The sequence below is a fragment of the Citrus sinensis genome, chromosome 2, assembly GCF_022201045.2.
Source record: "Citrus sinensis cultivar Valencia sweet orange chromosome 2, DVS_A1.0, whole genome shotgun sequence".
Classification (NCBI taxonomy): Eukaryota; Viridiplantae; Streptophyta; class Magnoliopsida; order Sapindales; family Rutaceae; genus Citrus; species Citrus sinensis.
This window is the reverse complement of record NC_068557.1, coordinates 8514794-8538411: the sequence shown is the minus strand read 5'-3', so window position 1 is coordinate 8538411 and position 23618 is coordinate 8514794. Positions and strand designations below refer to the sequence as shown.

Sequence of the window (23618 nt, the reverse complement as noted above, 5' to 3'; positions counted from 1 at the left end):
TTTAGTGATTTTGTAATCAGGAAGTTTTGTGGGTGTGTTTGGATTTGGGTGTTCTAGGGTTTGCGAACTTGAATGAGGTTTTGATTTGGTGAAATTGAAATTGATGTCAATTTTGAGCTTGAACTATTGATTCTATAGATGGGTTTGTTCTATACTTGTTGAAATTATTTGTATTCTTTGAATGCATGAGTATGCCCTGTGGACAACCTTAAATTATTTGAAGGGTTTCTCAATAGTTTATGTAATGATGATGGAGTTCAAAGACAATGATAATATCAAGTTTAAGTCACGATTCTCGTTATGAGTATTTTTCTTTTTTATTCATTTTGTGGTTTATGTTAAATTATTTATGTTCTGAGTGCCAACATGTGTGTTGTGTACGGAGTTTAGGCACCAGTGATAAGAAACCTGGACGTTTCATATTCATGGATAATAATTATATAAAGCAATTAGGTTTCTATCTTTTGATGAGTCACCTGGATGTTTCATATTCATGCAATAAATAGCCACAGTTTCTATAGATGTTAAAATGCCTTTGCTGCAAGAAACCCCTTCAGTTTCAAGTTCCAGTCCCATTATTAGCCCGCTTTCCTTTCCTTTTTCCTATAAAAGTTCTTCTCTTATTATTAATGATGTTTTACTTGTAACAGTCAATGGTAAATTGTGCTCAATCTAAGAGAACAGATTGTCTACTCAGACCACTAGAGAGTCAAAAGGGACACCGCATGATCTGAGAAATAAAACATTCCTCAATGGTACTAGACACTGACTTTTATTGGAGGACAATGGCCTGAACGCCACACTGGGGACCCTGCCTCAGTAATGGTACTGGGTACTGACTTTTATAAATCTAGGTTATCTTTTACTCTCTTAGCAAGAATGCTAATTTTTAGTTCCAAGGTGGTTCCCAGTATTTTTAATTACTTGTTTATTAGGATCTGGTCCAATGTATGAGAGTAAAAGTTTATAATTTTGGAAGTGGAAATGTGGAAGCCCTTATGCTATAAAAACTTATTTCTTAGGATCTTAAGGGTTTAGTTTTCCAATTTTAATTTAAACATTTCTGTTCCTCAGGAGAAAGGTCCTACTATTGTTATAATATTTTTATTTATTCATGTATTTTGTTTTGTCATGTGGCTGATGTAGCTCAGTTTGCTTCTTTACTTTTTATGCAGTTTGTCTTCCGCTTTTAAATTTGAATAACTTTCTGTGCTTTTTTTTTTCTCATTTTTATGGTGTTAGTAATTGTTCAAAGTCATTTGGCACTGATTGGTTATGGTTGGCTGTTGACTAAATTCAAGTGGAATGAAACTAGTGTATTAATGGTCCATTTATTGGAGGACACCTCATTTCTCTGAATTGGGTTTTCTTGTAGGTGCGAGCAAAACACAAGGAAGTCTGTCTTCATAAAGACAGTCTTCTGGGAGAGACGATCCTTGAGTGCTACAACTGCGGATGCCGAAATGTGTTCCTTCTTGGCTTTATATCAGCCAAGACAGAAAGTGTAGTTGTTCTTCTGTGTAAGGAACCTTGCTTGAATGTTAATGCATTGAAGGACATGAATTGGGATTTAAGTCAGTGGTGTCCTCTAATTGATGATAGATGTTTCTTGCAATGGCTTGTTAAGGTTGGTATTTCTTCTTTTTGTTACGAGAAAACTCAGCTTATGAGCAATCTATACAAACTTTTGCATATAACATGACATAGTAATGTTGATTCGCTACCGCATCATCACTTATAATTTGCTTAATATTTTCATTTTCTAAGAACTTATGTGTCCGATCTGTGTGTACAATATGTAGATGTTGTTTTTGTTATGATGTGATTCATTGTTTTTTCAACCTGCTAACAACATGTTGCGCTTAACAGATCCCATTTGAACGGGATTACTTACAAATTGTATAATTTTTTATTTTGTCTTTGGGAACATATGTGTAATGTCATTTTATAAATGTAGTATGTAAATGTTGTATTATTGATTTTTTAGGATGTGATGCTTTGTTTTTTCAACCTGCTAATGATGTATTGCACTTCACAGATCCCATCTGAACAGGAGCAGTTGAGAACACGCCAGATCAGTGCTCAACAAATAAACAAGGTAGAAGAATTATGGAAGACAAATCCTGATGCAACACTTGAGGATCTTGAGAAGCCTGGTGTTGATGATGAGCCTCAGCCTGTAGCTTTGAAGTATGAAGATGCATATCATGTTCTGTGTTTGATGCAAAAATTAGATTCGGTATTTTTACATGAGAATTTTGCGGAAAGTTACAGTCTGTCTTATGGCTGCTAATTGTAGTTGTTGTTTTCTCTCTTATTTCATGCAGTATCAAAATGTTTTTGCACCACTTATCAACCTTGAAGCTGACTATGATAAAGTATGCCTCTTGAACCTTTGGATTGTTTGCTCATTAAAATGCTCTACAAGATATTCTTCAAATGCTTTTTACTATGTTGAATATCGTGCAGCATCTTACTGTCTTAATTTTCTTATAGATGATGAAAGAATCTCAAAGCAAGGACAATGCTTTTTTTTTGTTCCTGTTTCTTATCAGGTTCAAATGCTTTTTTTTTTTGGGTGATTATGGACTATGGTATTTGCTGGAATAATCAAAAGCATTTTTTTTTTCCAAAGATCTGAGAAGTACTTGCTCGTTTGTCAAATTCAACTAGCCATTTATCAACATCAATATTTAAGAAGAAGGAAAAAAAAATTATCGTGCCCTCTACTTTTGTCTTGGCTTTTTATCAAACATCATAGCATGTCCTGTTTGCGGTGGTCTTGGCTTGCATTGTATGTTCTTTTCTAACTTTATTGGTTGTCTCTTATGGACATGTGTGTAGTAGTGAGTGTGTTGCGTGAGTGAGTGTATATATGATCATCAATTTCAATAAAACGTGCATGATATATGATAATTTTTCAGCTTATTGAATAATTATTTCGTAGTCTTGACTTCCTTTCCCTATTTTTTGTTCCCTTTTCTTCTCAGGAAAACATACACATTATCGTAGATTCCTCTGCCATTTGCAGACTAAGACAGCCCAACACGAGGTTAAAGCGTTAACTTGTGATTTTTATTTATGAATATAGTGATATTTTTGTTAAAAAGGTATCAACATTAATGATGTAAGGCCTTTGTTTGTAAAGTCTAGGTTTGTGAATTCAAAGGGGGTGGAACTATATGAATTAAAGATTGACTTAGAAAGATAGAGAATATGCAGAGCTTTAAGAGGTACATCTCTTAATTGCCTTGAACTCTATATTTATTCTGAATATTTTGGATTAGTAGCTCCATCAATATAATGGCTGAAATGTTTTATTATTCTAGTAGAGTAATTTGGAATGAGTTGACACTAATTGCATTATGTAGAAAGTGTGTAATTATCAAGAGTTAAATGCTTTACTCTCACACTTAGGCTTGGTGGCTAAAAGACATAATTGCAAGCCTTTTTTTGAAAAAAAACATACTATGTTGTATTAGATATTAAATTTTATTATGATTTTTTTTAGCTGAAAAATCATTGTTTTTTATAGAATGAGAAATAAGCACACTTTCTTGAAACTAGATGTTATACTGAAAACTTAAATGCTATAATTTGCTCTCTCAATCTCTCTTATTCATATATGTAAGAGAATCAATTCATCATCACCTTTTTTTTTAATTTATATCTATAGTTAAATATATTCTACCTTATTTCTAATCAAATGAGCTATAACATTCTTATTCTCTAATTTTTCTTTAAGATAATTGAGTTGATCTATTCATATCTTATGAATAGTTTTGTTTTTGAGCAAAATATGTTTATTTCTATTAACTTTTGTCTCTGTATTGCTTGTTAATTTATTTTACAAGTGTTGGAATTTGGCAACCAATTTCTTTTCCTTTTTCTTTTATTTGTTTGCAGATATGACTAATATGTTTAAAGTGCTTCTTCTTCAACTTATATCCCTAACCCATCAAATTCATCGAATGAAGAAGCTGTCCGTGAATGAAGAAGTTGTCCGTGATAATGCATGATCGCAATACTTATGTTCATGGAGTGAATAATAATAATCCTTCTAAATTTAGCTTTTAGATTTGGTAAATTTAGCCCTTAAATTTAGCTACGAGTAGAAGGAATTTGATTGGATAATAACAGTTAAGATTATTCAATTATAAGAATAAGATGTTTTGTAATAAGACGTCTTGTGTATTGATGTATTTGGTTGTGTAATATATATTGATAATATTAAAATGTTATAAAAGGTTTTGCAATATAAATTGATTTTTGTTCTTATTTCTCACAGCCTTTTAATTCTATCAACAAATCAATGGGCAACGTCATTTTATATAATTATTTTTTTAAATAATAAATAAAGTAGTGATACTATAGTAACAGTAATCACAAATACCAATATAGTATTGTAATATTTTGATACCATGGTGTTATGATTTTAGTGATACTATAGTAATAGTAATCACTGACACCACTTACAAGTGTCACTATTTTTTTGATTGCCAGATTACTGACACAATTAGCAAGTGTCACTAAAAGTAATTATTGACACTATTCTAATGTCAGTAAAGATCATTTTTCTAGTAGTGTATATATATATATAAAGTTGGGACTAGATGAGGTGATGTGGCATCACTATTTCTCATTTTCTTGTATTATCTATTATCTAATAAATTGGTTGATATTAAAAAAATAATTACATTACAAAATATTAAAAATAAAAAATAATTATTAGATTATAAAAGATTATATGTCTCTTCCTCTTTCTATTTAAATTCAATAATATGTAACCATTAATAATAATTAATTATAAGTCTTCAAACATTAATTTATTTTATTATGTCAACAATTAAACTTCAGTAGCTTAAATATATCAATTAATTAATATAGAAATGAATGTTCCTTCATCTTCCCTTAATAATGCCATTAGGGTCTAATTTTAATGCTATAATCTCATATTTAATTATGCAACCTTTTGTTTAGTGCCTTTTGACTTCTTCAAACTCTATAAATATTAAGTAGTTAAGATTTGTGGCATTATTATTTCTCATCTTTTTATTTTCTCTATAATCTAATATATTGGTTGAGATTAAAAAATAATTACATTACAAAATATTAAAAATAGAAAATAATTAGTAGATTATAAAAGATTACATGTCTCTTTTTCTTTCTATTTAAATTCAACAGTATGTAACCATTAATAATAAATTAATTATAGTTTTGAAACATTCATTTATTTTATTAAGCCAACAACTAAACTTTAGTGGTTTAAAATACATCAACTAATTAATATAGGAAGGAAGGTTCTTTCATCTTCCCTCACCAATACCACTAGGACCTAATTTTAATGTCATAATTTCATATTTAATTATGCAACCTTTTATTTAGTGTCTTTTGGCTTCTTCAAACTATATAAATATTAAGTATTTAAGATTTGTTATGTTTGGGTTTTTTTTATTATTTAACCAACATACTCTTTATAAATATTCTTGTGTTTTTATTTTTTGACTTATTTAAATTTTTTGTAGTGTGTGCTTCATGGAGTATTCTTTTCTTCATGAGTTAAACAAGGATAAAGATAGTTGGATGATAATGGTTAGGCTTTGTAAAATGTGGGAGTCTGTTAATACCAAGAAGAATGGAGAGTTGATTAGTGTGAACATAATTTTTATTGATGAAAAGGTTGTGTACACTTAACTATACACATTAATATATATTTTTAAAGTTAATAAAAAAATAATTAACTTTCATAAATAACATTAATTTTATAAGGATGCGTCATCTTTAAAAAAAAATCAATTTATATTTTTTATCAGTTTTATTAAGTGTAAAGTAATAAAAAAATAATACTAAATTCTTTTTTTAATGCCGCATGAAGTGCGGTTCTATTTTCTAGTTTAATTCATAAACGAAATGACTGCTTTTGATGGAACTGATTAACAATTTTGATTTTATATTTTTTGTGACATAAATAAATAGATGCACGCATGCTTGGAAGCACGTGGTCTTAATGAACTAATTCGGTACGTTTTTAACCAATTAAAGTAAGGTCTAATTTTAGTGGTAACAAGTGGTTTTTCTAAGGTTATGATAGTTTCAACGACTGTATGAGTTATTAATTATTAAAAGAAAAATATGCCAGAAACCCAACATATGATATTTTCTTTATTAATTGGTTAACAAATAAACTGTTAGTGAACCTTAGTCTCTCCAAATTTAGTTTAACATAAGATCATATATATATATTTTGCTAATCGTTATGAACTAGTTCCAGCTATTATATCTCCATTTACAACCGTGTACTAGCTTCTTGTTAATCCTTCGTACTTATCGCTTCCTGCATTGCACTATATATATGTGTATGTGCATGGGATTGATGCATCAACTCATCAAACATTATTAACATTTTTCGACTCTTGGTTTATTGAGATCAGGAGTGGTAAAATGTTAAACATGGCTTCCATTCTAATTAGTCTCATTTATATTATCAGTCTCTCCCCAGCAATTGCCGGGATCAGCAATGTCGAAAGTGATATAGATGAATTACAAACGTACATGGTTTACGTGCAAAAGCCAAAGCATGGTAATTTTTCGAAGGAAATAGATTTAGAAAGCTGGTACCATTCGTTCTTGCCGGCTACCATCTCATCAAACTCCACCGATGATGATCGTCAATCACGAATGGTGCATTGCTATAGGCATGTGATTTCGGGTTTTGCCGCGAGGCTCACAGCAGAGGAAGTGAAGGCCATGGAAACAAAGAATGGGTTCATATCAGCCCATATTGAAAATACATTGCGGCTGCATACAACCCACACTCCCAACTTCTTGGGTTTGCATCAGAATTCAGGATTTTGGAAGGATTCAAATCTCGGAAAAGGGGTAATTATTGGAGTTTTAGACTCGGGAATAACGCCTACTCATCCTTCATTTAGCGATAAAGACATGCCTCCACCACCAGCAAAGTGGAGAGGGAAATGTGAATTTGCAGGAGGGGCGGGTTGTAACAATAAGATAATTGGGGCAAGAAATTTTTATAACCTAAGTTTGCCACCTATTGATGACGGAGGGCATGGAACCCATACGTCAAGCACGGCCGCTGGGACTTTCGTAAATGGTGCAAATAGACTTGGTGAGGCAAACGGCACCGCAGTAGGCATGGCGCCTTTAGCTCACTTGGCAATGTACAAAGCTTGTGATGACTACGCTGATAAATGTCCTGAGAGTTCAGTTAGTGCAGCACTTGACGCTGCTATTGAAGACGGTGTTGATGTGCTTTCTCTTTCGATTGGTCTTGGTCCAGATCAACATAAAGAATTCCATGCTAACGCAATTGCGATCGCAACTTTCAAAGCTGTTAAAAAAGGCATTTTCATAAGTATTTCGGCAGGAAATTGGGGCCCAAAACCTTTTTCTGTAGTTAATGACGCCCCGTGGATGCTTACTGTGGGAGCAAGCACTACTGACAGAAGCATAGTTACATCGGTACAGCTCGGAAACCAAGAAACCTATGACGGTGAATCACTTTTGCAAGGGACAGGTATCCCTTCTGAGCAATTGCCTCTTGTTTATCCTGTCACGAAGAATGCTTCGGCAACAACAAATTGCCCACCAGAAACTCTGAAAAGTATTGATGTCAAAGGCAAAGTAGTATTATGTCAATTAAGTGCCGATCCTCAGGATGTCTTGGATGCTGGTGGCGCTGCCATGATTCTAATGAATAACGAACTTATTGGTGACAGTATTGTAGCTGGAAGCACTGTACTTCCACACGCGCGTGTGAGTTATACAGTGGGGGAGAGCATAAAAGCCTACATAAATTCAACATCGTCACCGACTGCTGCATTGGTGGTGAAAGGAACTGTGATTGGCGAAAACTCTGCTCCTGCGATTGTCGCTTTTTCCTCAAGAGGACCCAGCACAGTAAGCCCTGGAATCTTGAAGCCTGACGTTGTTGGACCTGGAGTAAACATTATAGCTGCTTGGCGAACAGCTGTTGAACCCATAACAAATACAGAATACATATTTGACATAATTTCAGGCACATCAATGTCCTGCCCGCATCTTAGTGGTATTGCAGCTTTGCTCAAAAGTGCTCATCCTGATTGGTCACCCGCCGCTATCAAATCTGCCATCATGACTACTGCTGATACGATAAACCTTGAAGGCAAGCCAATTCTTGATCGCAATCATCTTCCAGCTGATCTGTTTGCAGTTGGTGCAGGCCACGTTAACCCCTCAAAAGCAAATGATCCTGGACTTATTTATGACATCCAGCCCAATGATTACATTCCTTATTTATGTGGTTTAAATTACACGGACCAACAGGTACAAGGCATTGTGGGTGGTGATGTGCAATGCTCAAAAGTGCAAAGCATAGCTGAAGCAGAGCTAAATTATCCTTCATTTTCTATCAGATTGGGGTCTGCTCGTCAGACATATAATAGAACAGTAACAAACGTTGGACCCGCTAATTCATCGTACACCAGTCAGATTGTTGCCCCTGAAGGAGTAGAGATTACCATACAACCGAGTAAGATATCTTTTACGGGGAAAAACCAAAAGGTGACCTATTCTGTGACATTCACGAGAACAAAGAATATTGGTGCATCTTCAGCCCAAGCAAATTTGAGCTGGATTTTTGGTCAGTATATTGTGAAGAGTCCTATCGCTATCAGCTTCATATGACGAATACAGAGAATAACAGCATATATAGGTGATTTGTTATGAAATCACATACGTAAAACACTTTGAATAATAAGGCAAATTAGCTTTGTGAGACGTGATTGTGGAGCATTAACCTCATTATTATTTCATAGTTTATTTTTTTGTTGATATGACAAGCAAAATTGTTTATCAAATGATCAAAGATATTGTAAAAATTCTTTCATAAATTATAAAATTATTGACCTATTGTTTTCCAGGAGATGTTTAGTACTTTTTTTATTTTTTCCTTCAAGAATTTGATCGTTAAATGTGATAACTATGGTGGGAAAATACATTGATACCCTTTAGTGGTCAATTATTAAGGAAATAAAAAATGAAGATCAAAGTTTTGTATCTATAATGGATAAAAATGATGTTTGTTTGTGTGAGTGATTATTTGGCAACATGCAAAATTAAACATGAGGAAATATGAATAGAATTAAAAAGAAAATTTTTTCTTAATGACGCAAGTCATTTAATATTGAAGAATTTACTCTTTTGTATTTCATATTTGTATTAAATTAAATTTTAATTACTTTGTTGTCTTCAATGGGCTCACACGATGATAGACCAAAAAAATTACAAGAAAAAAAATGGAGACAAAAATGATTTGATAGCACTTTCATTAATCAAATGTTGATATAAATTTCTAAATTTATTTCAAGTTTGAAACCATTTGACATGCCTCCATTAAAAAAAATCAACTAATTTTCTTTTTTTTTAGACTTAAATCCATTTGAAAGCACTTATATTTAATCAAATATTGAAGTCAATTTTTAGAATTTACATCAATTTTGAAGTTACCTAAAAGAAATTATATTTAATGAAAAATTATTTGAATTTTTCATAAGTTACTTTAAACGAAACGCCATTTGAAAGCACATGTATGTATTTAGCCATATATTCAACCCAATTTCTAGAATTTGTATTAAATTTTATTAAGTTATAAAATTTCCCTTGATGGTAACGATAAAAAAAATTAAACATTTGGTCTGGGGGGTTGTGTTAATTTGGACATAAAGTCATTGATGGGTTGGAGATAGTTGAGGATAGATCAAAGAAAATCACCCATTGTTGAAAGACGTGGATATTTCCACCACATCTCCATAAAATAGTTATAATAAGTTTACATTATTTTACATAACTATGAAATAACAATAAGTCTGAAAAATTAGTTAATTGAATCATTCTTATAATATTTTTTTATTTAAGTCTTTTAATAATCTTTGAACATTTAAGGCTCCTTTAAAATAAGTTTATTTTGACTATTTTATATAATATAAGATAAACAAATTACCTCAAAAAACATGAACTATTATTATAACTAATAGTTTGGGCATTTAGTTTTAGATTTTTATAATCTAATATGTTTTAAATAAAATTTAATAATTTCTAGTACCCAATATGCCATAAATACATTCTTTTGTTTAGTTGTACATATCCATCATTTAGGATTTTTTGATATTTTTATCTTTTGAGGATAAAATAATCACATTAAATTTATGTTAAAGTAACCTTAGTAGTCAAATATTAAAACAAATGTAATCACAAAAAAAAAATAATAATAATGAAGATAGATTTAATTGATTAATTCTCCAATTCTTTATTTTTTTTTCAAAAGTAATTTGAACTTATTGTATTAATTTTTTAAAAGTAGGGTGAATTTACAAAAATTATAAGATATAAGTATCACTACCTGTTCTTGAAATGATGTTGTCTTAATAGTTAATCTGCACCTCACTTGTCATATAATCCATATTATGTCTATTAAAAAACTTGAAGATACTTACCCCCTACAATTTTTTTCTGCTCATCCCTCTTTCAAGAAATAATTACAGTAAAGTGCATATTATTTTTTTAAAAAATCAAATGAAGAGGAAGTTTGAAGACTTAATCAAAATAAAATTAAACATATAGGCTATCATATGCAAAAGCTCATGTTTTTTTTGGGTAGTTTGGTCATTTTATGTTATAAGTGTAAATAGTCAAATAAAATTTGGATAGGGTTATTTGAATCCATTAATTTCCACTCTAGACACTTTTTCTAATTAAAATTTTTATTATCTAAATTGTTTTTTAAAAAATTACTTAACTAACCCATTATTCTCTTTCTCATCTCAATTTCACAAATTCTCATTAATTCATTTAGATATATTCTTTTAACTACAAATAATTAGATTCACAAATTAAGAGGAACAAAACCCACTATTTAAAATTGAACATCAATAATATTTTTATTAGCCATGATAGTTAATAAATATGAAGAAATTAATTTTTAGGGTCATTTTATTATGCCGTGATTAAAGTTACAGCGTCAATACGTACTTAAATATAAATTATGTAAACAAAACATAAAACTTGTAAATTTAACATAAAACTTGTAAATCAACATTAACTGTAAAATAAAAAATAAATTTTAGAAATTAAACATAAAAATTATAAATCAACATTAACTGTAAAATAAAAAATAAATTTTAGAAATTAAACATAAAACTTGTAAATGGAAGGTAAAAAGAGTAAATTAATATAAAACTGATAAATTGATGTACTATTAGTAAATAAAACAAAAATATACAAATATAACATAAAACTCGTAAATCAACATTAAGTGCAAAATAAAACATAATTTTTAAGGTTTATAAATGAAAGATAAAACAAGTGAATTAATATAAAATTGGTAAATTGATGTACTACTAGTAAACAAAACAAAAACTTGCAAATATAATTGAAAACTAGTAAATCAACATTAACTGTAAAACAAAACATAAATTTTGGAAATGAAGCAAAAGACTTGTAAAGAAAAGGTAAAATAAGTAAATTATTATAAAATTGATAAGAAAAATAAAAAAAATTAAAAAGAGAGTAAAATTGAGTGTTTAGTTTACACAATATGAGAGTGAAGGGAGAATATGTAATTTTAAGGTGGAGAGAAAAAGAGATTAGATAAGGATAATTTTGAAATCTTTAAATTTTCAATTTTTAATAACAAATTTATTTTTTAAAATGGGTGTAGAGAGGAATTCGGTGGGTTTAAATAACCTTACCCTTAAAATTTTTCTTAAAGAAATCTTAATAGTAAAAGATGGTCAAAAAACCTATATACACATATAAGAAAGATTTAATTGATTAAAGATGGCCGTACTTGAACCCAAAAAAAAAAAATCCTCAAACCTAATTATTCAAAAACCCCATTTTCTAAATTTAAAATTTAAAATTTCACTTTCTGCTCCTCCAATAGTGCAGAAAGTACTTCAATCTTGTATCTTTGAATAATATTTGTTCTGTTTAAAAACCCACCGAAATTACGTATACATTTCTTCAATTTTGTTTTTGCTAGACTTGAATTTTCCATGATCTGGACAATCTTTTAAAACGCAGACAATTCAAACGAACATTCATTCTTTGTTTAAAAAATAAAAGAATATTCTAGGCAATTTCCCACTCCAGTGCAACACGTAAATGAAAATTAGTACAGTTAAAAATTAGAGATTGGTGGTAATAAGAGCTCAATTTTCTTGCAGTCTTTGTGTTTACCATGGGAAAATTACAGAAATTCTCCCACTAATCAAGACGGTAAGGCATTATTTTTTGGTACCAGTAATTGAATTTTATTTGTTTTATTTAACCAAGTCAACTCACTCATGGTAATTTCAATAATATGAAATTTAATTAAAAAGTCAGCATGTAAAATAATTTTGGTGGGTTATAATAGCAAATCTAGCAAATAGGCCCTTTTGTACTTGGCTTTGTACTAAGTTGTGTGAATATCAGTATTGGTGTATAGAGTGGGTGGCATTGTTATTTTATGAAAATTATATTTTCTCGAACACATACTGTCTCACTTTGATTGGCTTTAAGACAGATGGGTTCTCCTTCGTCGAGTCTTCACATGGGGTTTATTGCAGAATTAGCATATCAATCCACGGTTGTTACCATTGCCTAAAAAGGTATCTGTTTTGTTATTGAAAAACCATAATTTTGATTCTATTTGACAAGTTTCCATTCAACAGCCTAGTCATCATAGCTTGAAAAACCTAACTGTTGTTTCAATTCAATTTCAGAATTCCATTTGAAGCAACACTATTACAGTCTCGATAATTTCCACTGAAAGAATAGGTTTCAAAGATTTTAAGAAAATTTTTCAAAGATTTTAGGCACACCATCTAAGCCCACGAGCCTATTTCCTAAAGTAACAAGAGATTAATAACCAGAAGAAACAAAATCCATACCTTACAAGTAATGATAACAACCGTGAATTAATACGCCAATTCTGCAATAACTTAAGGTTTCTGTCAAATAAATACTTCACCAAGCGGAAGAAACACTATCCTTTAGACCAATTTCCGCTCCACTAGAAATATTTTTCAATATAAAAAGGACATAAATAATGTGAACTGATATCTAAGATTCAATGATGCCACTGTTGTGAAGTCGCACTCCAAGCACAACAATGTAGAACAACAAAAGAAAATTAAGTAAGAAAATATGAGACAGAAAGAGAGGTAATAGTAGTTATTACTTGAAGGCTTTGTATGCCTCCTTTATATAGAGAAGCCCTCGATAATCCTTTTCCTAATTCGATTTGAATTAATCACCTATTTCCTTATTTAATTTAAATTAGTCATTCATTTGATTTATAATTTAATTCAATTAAATAATACAAATCACATATAGATTTGACTTGTCCAACTCTAATTTGTAATTAAACTAAATATATGACTAATTTCAAATCAAACATGATAGTGATTGCTCACTTCCCTCAAATGTGGGATATTAGTATTTTGAAATACTAATAAAACTCCATCAATCCCCCACATATCTCAAAATTCTCCAATTTCCTTTATCGTAGAGTTTAATGCATGTGAACTAGTGCCTTTCGAGTTATGAACTAGCCATTGAACAACTAACCGTGTCTGATAGGGACTTAGAGAAACTTATGGTTTCTATGAGTCAATATTCCTTTCCGTGAGGCAGAGGACTAGATGCTCACTCTATGCTCTCTCAGTGTTTTGGTGTTCTGCAGTTTGACACTTTAATGGCCCTGTGCTTTTTAGAATTCATCAGTGCTTTAAATATGCATGTCTCGCTCTCATAGGAACCGACCTAATTCCACATTCATGTCGGTGAACCGCTATCAAGTGTGTCATGCAGTTTTGACGCACCACCATACATGAAATATGGACTTAACCTAAATCATTGTCATAGGCAATTATCACGCCATAGGGAGGACTCAAATAAATAAATTGATAGTGCCACAAGACAACAAGTGAATTGGTATTACTCTTATAAACCTACTTCATGGGATCTCCAATCACGTATATAGGGTCACTGTCACTCTTATTTTTTATTTTAGACAGAAGTCGCACCCCCCTTGATGTAATTATCACTAACCTCATGTTCAGTAGTTTAGTCAGAGAATTGGCCAAATTTGACTTTGACATCACACTCGAGAATATTATATCTCAGATGAAGTTATCTATTTTTCCCATAATAGATCTTATCTTTTTACCCGTAGCAATAGTAGAGTTGGTGATCACAATATACTCACACATAAATAGAAGGATAAATGTTAATGGGAAAATTTATTAAAAGATTTCTTAACGACTCAACCTTAGTACATGCCTTTTCTAAGGCAATTAGTTCGGACTCCATGGTATAATGAGCTAAACATGTTTGTTTAGAAGATTTCCAAGACACAACTCCTCAACAAGGGTAAATATATAACCACTAGTAATTTCATCTTATCCTGAAATCAAGTTTGCATCACTATACCTTTCTAGCACAGGTGGAGAGCTACTGTAGTTAAATCTATAATCAATGGTGCCTCTCAAATATTTTCCTTGTCTGTTTGTAGCAGTCAAGTGATCCTTATTAGGATTTTGAGTACAACTTACTCAATCTACCTATAGCACATGCAATGTCAGACTTATATTGTGCATCAAGTATATTAGGCTGCCAATGATTTGGGCAAATCTCAATTTATCAACATTATGCTCTAAATTTTTCTTAAGGTGGATATTGGTATCATACGGTGTAAAGACTAGTTTCTTATCGAAATATCCAAACCTTCTCAATATAATATTCTTGTCACAACATGAGACTATCACTAGTCCTGGTGATTTTGATGCGTAGAATAACATTTGCTTCTCCTATATTCTTCATATCGAAGTTAGAAGCAAGCATCCTCTCAGTCTCATTTGCATATCCATTTGATATTAATACTTTATCAAACTTCTCATGCTACAATTTTGGTGCTCATTTTAAGCCATATAATGACTTAACCAATTTGCATACCTTTTTGCTTGAACTACACAATCTTCTGGTTGACTCATGTAGATTTTCTTATCCAAGTCTACATTTTGATAAGCAATTTCGACATCCATTTAATGAACATGTAAGTTATGAATTGCAGTTAGTGCAATCAAAACTTTAATGGATGCAATCTGCATCACATGTGCATATGTATCAAAATAATATATGTTTTTTCTTTTATGAGGACCATTTAGCAACTAATCTTGCCTTATAATTATAAATTGATACATCAACTTTCAATTTTCTTTAAAAAATCATTTGCACCCAATAGGTTTTGTATTTAAAGGTAAATTAACAAATTCTCACACATGATTACTCATGATGAAATCCAACTCATTGTTGATTGCCTTTCTCCACAGAGGTCCATCTCGAGAAGCCATAGCTTCTTTGAGAGTCTAAGGATCATTTCAGTAAAACAAAAAAAAAAAGAAATCTCCACCAAAACTTGTTGTTCTCATCTTTTTACTTTTCATATATTTAACATCTGAACTCTCAGAATGATTATTTTATAGGGTGACTAACTAAAACTATCTTTTTCAAGAAAATAAATTTAAAGAGTTTAGCATTCTTGGACTTAATAATGGTATTTGCCTCAAACGAATGTCCTTCATTTTGGAGTACTAAGAATATATAAGTAGCATTGTTCTCGACATACCATATAAATAAACAGTCAACAGTTTAGGGTTCAACCAAGACATTTTAGAATCAGGTTTAAGAACCTTTTAAGGTACCCGCACATTTTAAGGTATAATAAGTCAGGCTTATAGCCTTCTTATAGCTCATAAGGTATCTTTTCTATTTTCTTATATATAGGATATTCTATTCTGAATGTGGCAAGCTAACAACATAACTTCCTCTTACTCCAGAACTTATTACCATTGTATTTACATATTCTTTAATGTTCTATTTTCCTTTTAGTTATAACAATGGATTCAAGTAAACATGGAGGTGTCACTTCATGGATGATATAATGATTCTCACAATAAGCATTAAACATGCTTGAATCATACTCACCTCTTCTATTACTTCCTTATTTAAGTTGATTTTCAACTTCCCTCTTATATTAAGAATTTTTCACCTACTTCATCTTTATTTCTTAATAGATATAATTTTGTATATCTTGACAAATTATCAATAAAGGTAATGTAATATCTTTTACTCCCTCTAAGCATGGTTTATTTTGAATCACGAAGGTAATTGTGAATTAAATTGAGAAATTCAGTTTCTCTGCTCAAAACTAGTTTACATGTTTTCTTGTGGATTTTGATTCTACACCATATCTTATTTGTCATTTGACAAGTTCAAACTAAACAATAAATCAAGTTCTCTCATTTTCTTACTATAAGAAAAATTCATATAACCATATCTTCCATGCTATGGAGTCAACAATAAAAGTTAAGGTGACTCACTTTTCATCCTTAGCAATATTAAAAGTTATATACTTAAAACGTTTACTAGAATAATATCCCTTTCCCAACATATATCTCATTATCTAACAATATAATTTTATTACTCTCAAAAGGACACTCTTTTATCCATGTCTTACTCAATACAAAGACATAATTCAAATGGTATGGTATCCCATAAATATGGCATATATTACTCAATGAGAGGATTTTCTCAAAAGTAAGTTTAAGAAGAATTTCCTTTCTCATGGTTGTTGTGGATAAGAAATCATTAAGGAACACAAATTCTTCTCCCTCCCTCACTAGAGTATAATAAACCATGTTTACCTCGATGATAACCACAATTATAAAGTCATCTCCTTTAACCAAAGTGGCTTATGGAGGATTTGTTGCCTCTATTTCTTTGAGCTTAATTGCTATGTTAGCTAATATAGTATTGATATTTTCCTCCTCATTTATATCAATTATATTATATCTTCAAGACTCAAATAATATCTTTATCAGTACCTCAATAGAATATTCTTTAATCTCTAAATTTTAATAAATTGTTCCTTCATCGGAAAAATCTCAAAATTTACTTATGGACATATTGGTTTCACAATAATAAAATTTTCATAGCCTGATTCTATCTAAACAATTGAAACAATTTTCGTTTTAGACCTCAAGAAACCTGTCAAACAATTTTCTGCTATGACCTAACTGAATTCAAAAATTCAAAAAACATTATCCTTAATCTTTCCAGAACTATAATAGACACATATAGGAATCAATTTTCCAAATTACATAATTTTTGAAGAAGTTTCCGTATGGTTAAAATAGTTTTGTAACTCATGCATTGTGCTAAAATTAGAAATTTTCAGCATAACAGACTTGTGTTTAAAAAATCATTATAAATTGAATTCTTATCCGATTTTGTTGAAATAATTTTCAAAAGATTCTGTTGATTAAGAAAACTAAGAAATTTATATTCATTTGTAATTTTTTCTCAAAAAATGGATATTAAATTTTGTAATTATTTTTTTATTGTTCATCAATAAGAATAATTGTTTTTAAATTAGTTAATTCTGTTTTTTATCATTATGGTGTTAATTGTCATTGTAATTTCGTATTAAAAAATAATAATATTTTAACAATAGTAATAATAAATAAATGAAAGAAAAATGATAACTTTTAGCGACGAAACAATGTTCGTTGGCAAAAATACTTTTAGCTACGAAGATTAATATTGGTCGCTAAATGTGTACTTTTAGCGATGCAAAAGTAATCATCGCTAAACTTTCTTTTGGCGACGAAACATGATCTTTTCACATTTAGCGACAAATACTTTTGCGTCGTTAAAAATACACATTTAGCGACGAATACGTTTGCTAAAAGATCACAAGAATTGCCTTGAATATTTATGGCCACAAAATATGCAAAGTTGTAGATGAGTATAGCAAACAGAAATGGGCACATATTCATCAGGTGTGTTTCAATCAACAATCTATTTTTGTCTTTAACATTACTAATTTCAACAACTCCGACGAGTAATGGAATTAGAAATATAAAGTGTTTGGCGACGAAACATGATTCGTCGCTAAAAGTACTTTTAATGACGGAGCAAGGTTCGTCGCTAAAAGTATTTTTCGCGACTAAAACTTTTTTGTTGCTAAAATTACTTTTAGCAACAAAATTTGAAAACTCGGCGCCAAACACCTAACGCGGTGCTCCTATGGTGACAAACTTTTTTTTGTCATTAATACATTTAACGATGAAAATTGCATGTTTTAGCGACAAAACTATTTGTCGCTAAAGCCCTTTTTTGTTGTAGTGACTCAATTCGTGTTATTTATTATGAATCTCACAATAACCCTTTGTCAGCAAAAATTCCTACAAGATCTTTAGTAATAAAAAATAACAAGCAATAAGTTTGTGTACCTTATTTGAAGCATAAATCAAAAGTCATGAAATTGGTCTGAAAATTGTTGGAAATATGAGTCAATATTACTTTTTTGAAAATTCAAATCATGAATAATAGTTGTTGGCACTGTTCATGTCATTGTTATCCTGATGTTTTTGACCTATGTAGAGCTTCTTTATTTTTAATCAGTAAAATTATAATCTAGTCATGCTAAGAACCATGAGAGGTTTGTATGTGGATAAACGTTTATAACACTAAAGAGGATTTTGGTGTCATCGTTGGAAAAACATTAATTCCTTTATACTTAACTGGCGAGCTAGCTACTTTGGCAATAGTTGTTGTTGGTTGATTCCTAGAAAATTTCAAAATTTCTCAATCTTCTTGTGAAGTCTCTCGCTATAAGCAACAAGAAAAAGAACAAAAGTCCACATAATGAAACTAAAATGTCCATATGGGTGTGGCAAAATAATGGAGACCAATGATTCGAAACTAGAAGATCCTCATATCACAAGAATTGCCTTGAATATTTATGGCCGCAAAATATGCAAAGCTGTAGATGAGTATAGCCAACAAAAATGGGCACATATTCATCAGGTGTGTTTCAATCAACGATCTATTTTTGTCTTTAACATTACTAATTTCAATAACTCCGACAAGCAATGGAATTAGAAATATAAAGTGTTTGGCGACGAAACATGATTCGTCGTTAAAAGTTTTTTTCGCGACTAAAAATTTTTCGTTGCTAAAATTACTTTCAGCAAAAAAATTTTAAAATTCGACGCCAAAGACCTAACGCGACGCTCCTATGGCGACAAAAAATTTTTTATTACTATAATATTTAGCGACGAAAATTGCATGTTTTAGCAACAAAACTATTCGTTGCTAAAGCCCTTTTTTGTTGTAGTGACTCAATTCGTGTTATTTATTACGTATTTCGCAATAACCATTTGTCAGCAAAAATCCCTGAAAGATCTTTAGTAATAAAAGATAACAAGCAGTAAGTTTGTGTACCTTATTTGAAGCAATAATCAAAAGTCATGAAATTGTACTGAAAATTGTTGGAAATTTGAGACAATATTACTTTTTTGAAAGTCAAAATCATGAATAGTAGTTGTTTGCACGTTCATGTCATTGTTATCCTGATGTTTTTGACCTATGCCAGAGCTTCTTTATTTTTTATTAGTAAAATTATAATATAGTCATGCTAAGAAACATGAGAGGTTTATATGTGGATAAACGTTTATAACACTAAAGAGGATTTTGGTGTCATCATTGGAAAAACTTTAATTCCTTTATACTTAGCTGGCGAGCTAGCTACATTGGCAATAGTTGTTGTTGGTTGATTCCTAGAAAATTTCAAAATTGCCCAATCTTTTTGTGAAGTCTCTCGCTATAAGCAACAAGAAAAAGAACAAAAGTCCACATAATGAAACTGAAATGTCCATATGGGTTTGGCAGAATAATGGGGACTAATGATTCGAAACTAGGAGATCCTCAGATCACAAGAATTGCCTTGAATATTTATGACAGCAAAATATGCAAAGCTATAGATTAGTATAGCCAACAGAAATGGGCACATATTCATCAGGTGTATTTCAATCAACGATCTATTTTTGTCTTTAACATTACTAATTTCAATAACTCCGACAATAAAGTGTGTGGTATGGTGTCGATAATGATGAGAAATTCTACAGACCGCAAAATCATCAAAATAAGATACAATTACTTAGTTTGCATAATAATGTTTTAACTTCATTATTACCATCATCAGCATCATCATAATCATTTTCTGAATTTGGCGTCTCAACTTCAAAACCAATACTTTTTTCTTTCTTTTTCTTCATGTGACTAGTCTCAAAATTTTATAGTTTGGTAGTCACTTGATTTTTTGTCATTGTGCTAATACCACAATATTCTTCAATAGCTACAACTTTAATAAGAAATCTATTTGGCAAAGATCTCAAAAATTTTCTAACTAATTCTTCCTCAGAAATTCTTTTACTAGGAGAGTATGAAGTATTAGCAATCTTAAGTAGTTTACCATTAAAATCAGCAAGTTCTTCATTTTCATTCATCCTAAGATTTTCAAATTCAATTGCAAGTTTTTGAAGTTGAAAACGTTTTACCAAATTGTCTCCTTCAATGAGTATCTCAAAGATTGCCACTAGCTTCCTTGTAGTCGTACATGTAGAGATTAAATCATACTTATTGATGTCAACTCCATTGAAATTTGCATTGAACGCCTTGGAATTAAAGCTAGATTTTTAAATTTCAACGTTGGAATATTCATTCACAGGCTTAAGAATTATGTTTTTTTTTTTATCTCGATCAGACATGATGGGTAAAATATAGCTTGTCCTTACACATTTCATAGCTCTTATGTCAATAGATTCAATAAAAGTTGTTGTCCTTTGCTTCCAATACGAATAATTGGTGTCATCAAGTAATGGTGGAAAAGCAGTAGATCTTTTTTTTCTCTACAAATCCATGCCTACAAAAATAAATCAAGATCCCAAAATCTCACCAAACACTACAAAAATAGATCAAGATCCAAAAAGCTTACCAAACAAATTGTTAGTGGCATTGCTCTGATACCACTTCTTAAGAATTTAGATCTATTGTTGAGTGTTAGAAAATGCATATTTATAAAGGAGAAAACCGTCATTTTACATTTCAAGTCTTACTAACAACCCTTACTTTTATGTATTTAACCTTCTTGTGATTTAATTACATGTGTTTTATTTTAATTAAGTATTTTATGTATTTTAGGGGCATTATAGTCATTTCACAATAAAGGAGAAATCAGACGGCAAAACGGACATCACTTTTGAACTCAGGATGGTCAAAAACCTTAGGAGGAGCATAAAAGGAAAAATGGCACTATTCACATGTACGTACTATTCACGTGTACGGTACTATCTACGTTACTGTTCACGACACTGTTCACATAGACGGATGATGACGTGGCATTGACCGATGATGTGGCATTGACTGATGAGGTGTCACGATCCTGTTGGACTAAAATTCTTATGTACTGTTGATGGTGACGTGGCAGCATATCAGTGGACGAAAAATCTCGTGTACGGTGCATGCATCACACAGGATTATTTTCAACCAAACCGCGTTACTGTTCATCCGGGTCAAACCGCGTTACTGTTCAAAGTCAGGTCAAACCGTGTTACTGTTCATCCGCGTGGTCAAACCGTGGACTGTTGACTGATGACGTGGCGCAATCCTGAGCGTCCAAACTGTTTTTAATCCGATGGCCATGATTTACTCCATGTATCTATAAAAAGGGGGCCTCTCCCCCCTAATTGGATATCTCTGAATCCATTTTTGGGATCCATTTTCTGTAATTCCTTCTCCATCTTGTATTTTCTTCGTATTTTAATAAATTTCCATTTTGCCCCTAATTCAATTATGAGTGGCTAATTTTCTTTCAAGCTTGGGTTGAAGGTGAAGTCTCAACATGTGTCATGGGCTTAATTTGGTAAATTTATTTTCTCTTCCCCTCTAGTTTTTGTGGATGTTTTGACTTCTCGTCGACAAATAATAATATTCTTGTCTAGTACCGCCTTCGTTTCACCGGCCCTCTAGTACAAGGTTATTATTATTTGGCACGATAAGCCCTTAGCACCATATTGATTAGAGCGTGGTTCATGAGGTGTGGATTCCCCCCTCATGATTTAATTGGCATTAATACGGATTATTTAGCCCATGATGCATGTTGATACGGATCTAGATACCCAAGTACGTCATTTTAATAGAATTCTCTTCAATTTATTCTCGCCATTTCAATTCCAATTTTAGAATTTATTCTCGCCATTTTAATTTAATTATTAGCATATTCCAAATCATTTCCACCATAAATCCAACTACCCATTTACAAAATTAATTCTATATATAATTAAAATCCACCTCCTCGTGGGATCGACACTCGTCACCATTAGTCTATACTACAACAGATTCGTGCGCTTGCGAGTACATTAAAATTTGCACAACAAGTTTTTGGCGCCGTTGCCGGGGAGGTAAGTAATTTTAATTCATAGAATTAATTTTTGTGAATAATTTCTTTTATTTGTTTTCTTGTATTTTTTTATTATTATTATTTTAAAAAAAAGAAAAAAAAGAGTGAATTTACATTTAAAGGTTAGTATTTCTTTTCTTTTTCTCTTCTTTAAAATTCTGTAATTTAATTTTCAATTTATTTTTCTTTGTAATTTTTTTTGTTTATCTTATTAATTTATTTTTAGTTAATGTATTTCACGTATTTGTTTTTGTGTATTTTTATAGAAAGGTTTTAATAGCGCAATAAGGTTAGTATCGTAATTTCTCCCTCTTCTTTATTTTTATTTGTTTTGTTCCCATCTTTATTTTCATTTTATTTGTTTTGCATGCATGGTCGTAGGTCATTATTACCTAATCTTGAACCTATAGACCTTGAATTAGAAAAAACACTTCGCACACAAAAGCACATTAAAAATAAATTTGAAATGGATTTGCAACCACAAGAGAGGCCATTTAAGGACTACTTCAGTCCCTTAGCTAATTTGAGCACATCATGCATAAGATACCCAAATGTAGCTGCTAGGAGTTTCGAATTAAAACCTAGTGTGCTAAATTGTCTCCCTACATTTTATGGCCTAGAAAATGAGGATCCATATAATCATTTGAATGATTTTCATGCCATTTGTCAAACATTCAAATATGAGAATTTTTCAGATGATGATATTAAACTTAGACTATTCCCATTTTCTTTAAAAGATAGAGCTCGTTCATGGTTAAATACTTTACCTGCTAATAGCATTTCATCATGGGAACAAATGGTAACGAAATTTTTGAATAAATATTTCCCAGTGCATAAAACCAATGCTATTCGCAGGGAAATCTCAGAGTTTACCCAGAGAGAGGACGAGCAATTTTTCGAAACATGGGAGCGATTCAATGGGCTACTCTTGAAGTGTCCACATCATGGGTACGAGAAATGGCACCAATGCCAATACTTTTTGGAGGGATTATTGCCGAATGTGCAAGAATGGCTAATGGCAACAAGTGGAGGAGAGCTAATGTCAAAAAGTGCATCAGAAATTTGGGAATTCTTCCAGCGACAAGCAGATAATTCCCAACAACGGAGTCGATCACTCAGAACTACTAGAAGAATTAAAGGAGTGAATGAGGTTCAAATTGGCGAATCAACTTCAGGAATCAAAGAAGTCAAGGAGATGGTTGAAGGTCTTGCTCGACAAATAGCATCGTTATCGACTGCTAAATCAACAGAACCACATGACCATGACCAT

The 23618-nt window shown here is 31.2% G+C and overlaps 1 protein-coding gene, 1 long non-coding RNA gene and 1 other non-coding gene across 4 annotated transcripts; 2 read left to right on the top strand and 1 right to left on the bottom strand.

Annotated features, from left to right (window-relative positions):
• The first annotated feature begins 2901 nt into the window (after positions 1-2901).
• LOC102612539 (uncharacterized) lies at positions 2902-4146 on the top strand. Of its 2 annotated transcripts, none has more exons than XR_008052468.1 (3): positions 2902-3052; positions 3154-3233; positions 3907-4146. It is a non-coding gene; the product is annotated as an uncharacterized LOC102612539 (long non-coding RNA). The 2 variants fall into 2 exon arrangements; XR_008052469.1 differs by having other exon boundaries at positions 3149-3233.
• A 2304-nt stretch (positions 4147-6450) lies between these two features.
• Positions 6451-8685, top strand: LOC127900274 (subtilisin-like protease). The gene has a single exon (XM_052434880.1). It carries the CDS (start codon positions 6451-6453, stop codon positions 8683-8685), a length of 2235 nt encoding a protein of 744 aa, XP_052290840.1.
• A 14510-nt stretch (positions 8686-23195) lies between these two features.
• On the bottom strand, positions 23196-23299 carry LOC127900493 (small nucleolar RNA R71). Its single transcript, XR_008052676.1, has one exon. It is a non-coding gene; the product is annotated as a small nucleolar RNA R71 (small nucleolar RNA).
• Between the last annotated feature and the right edge of the window lie 319 nt (positions 23300-23618).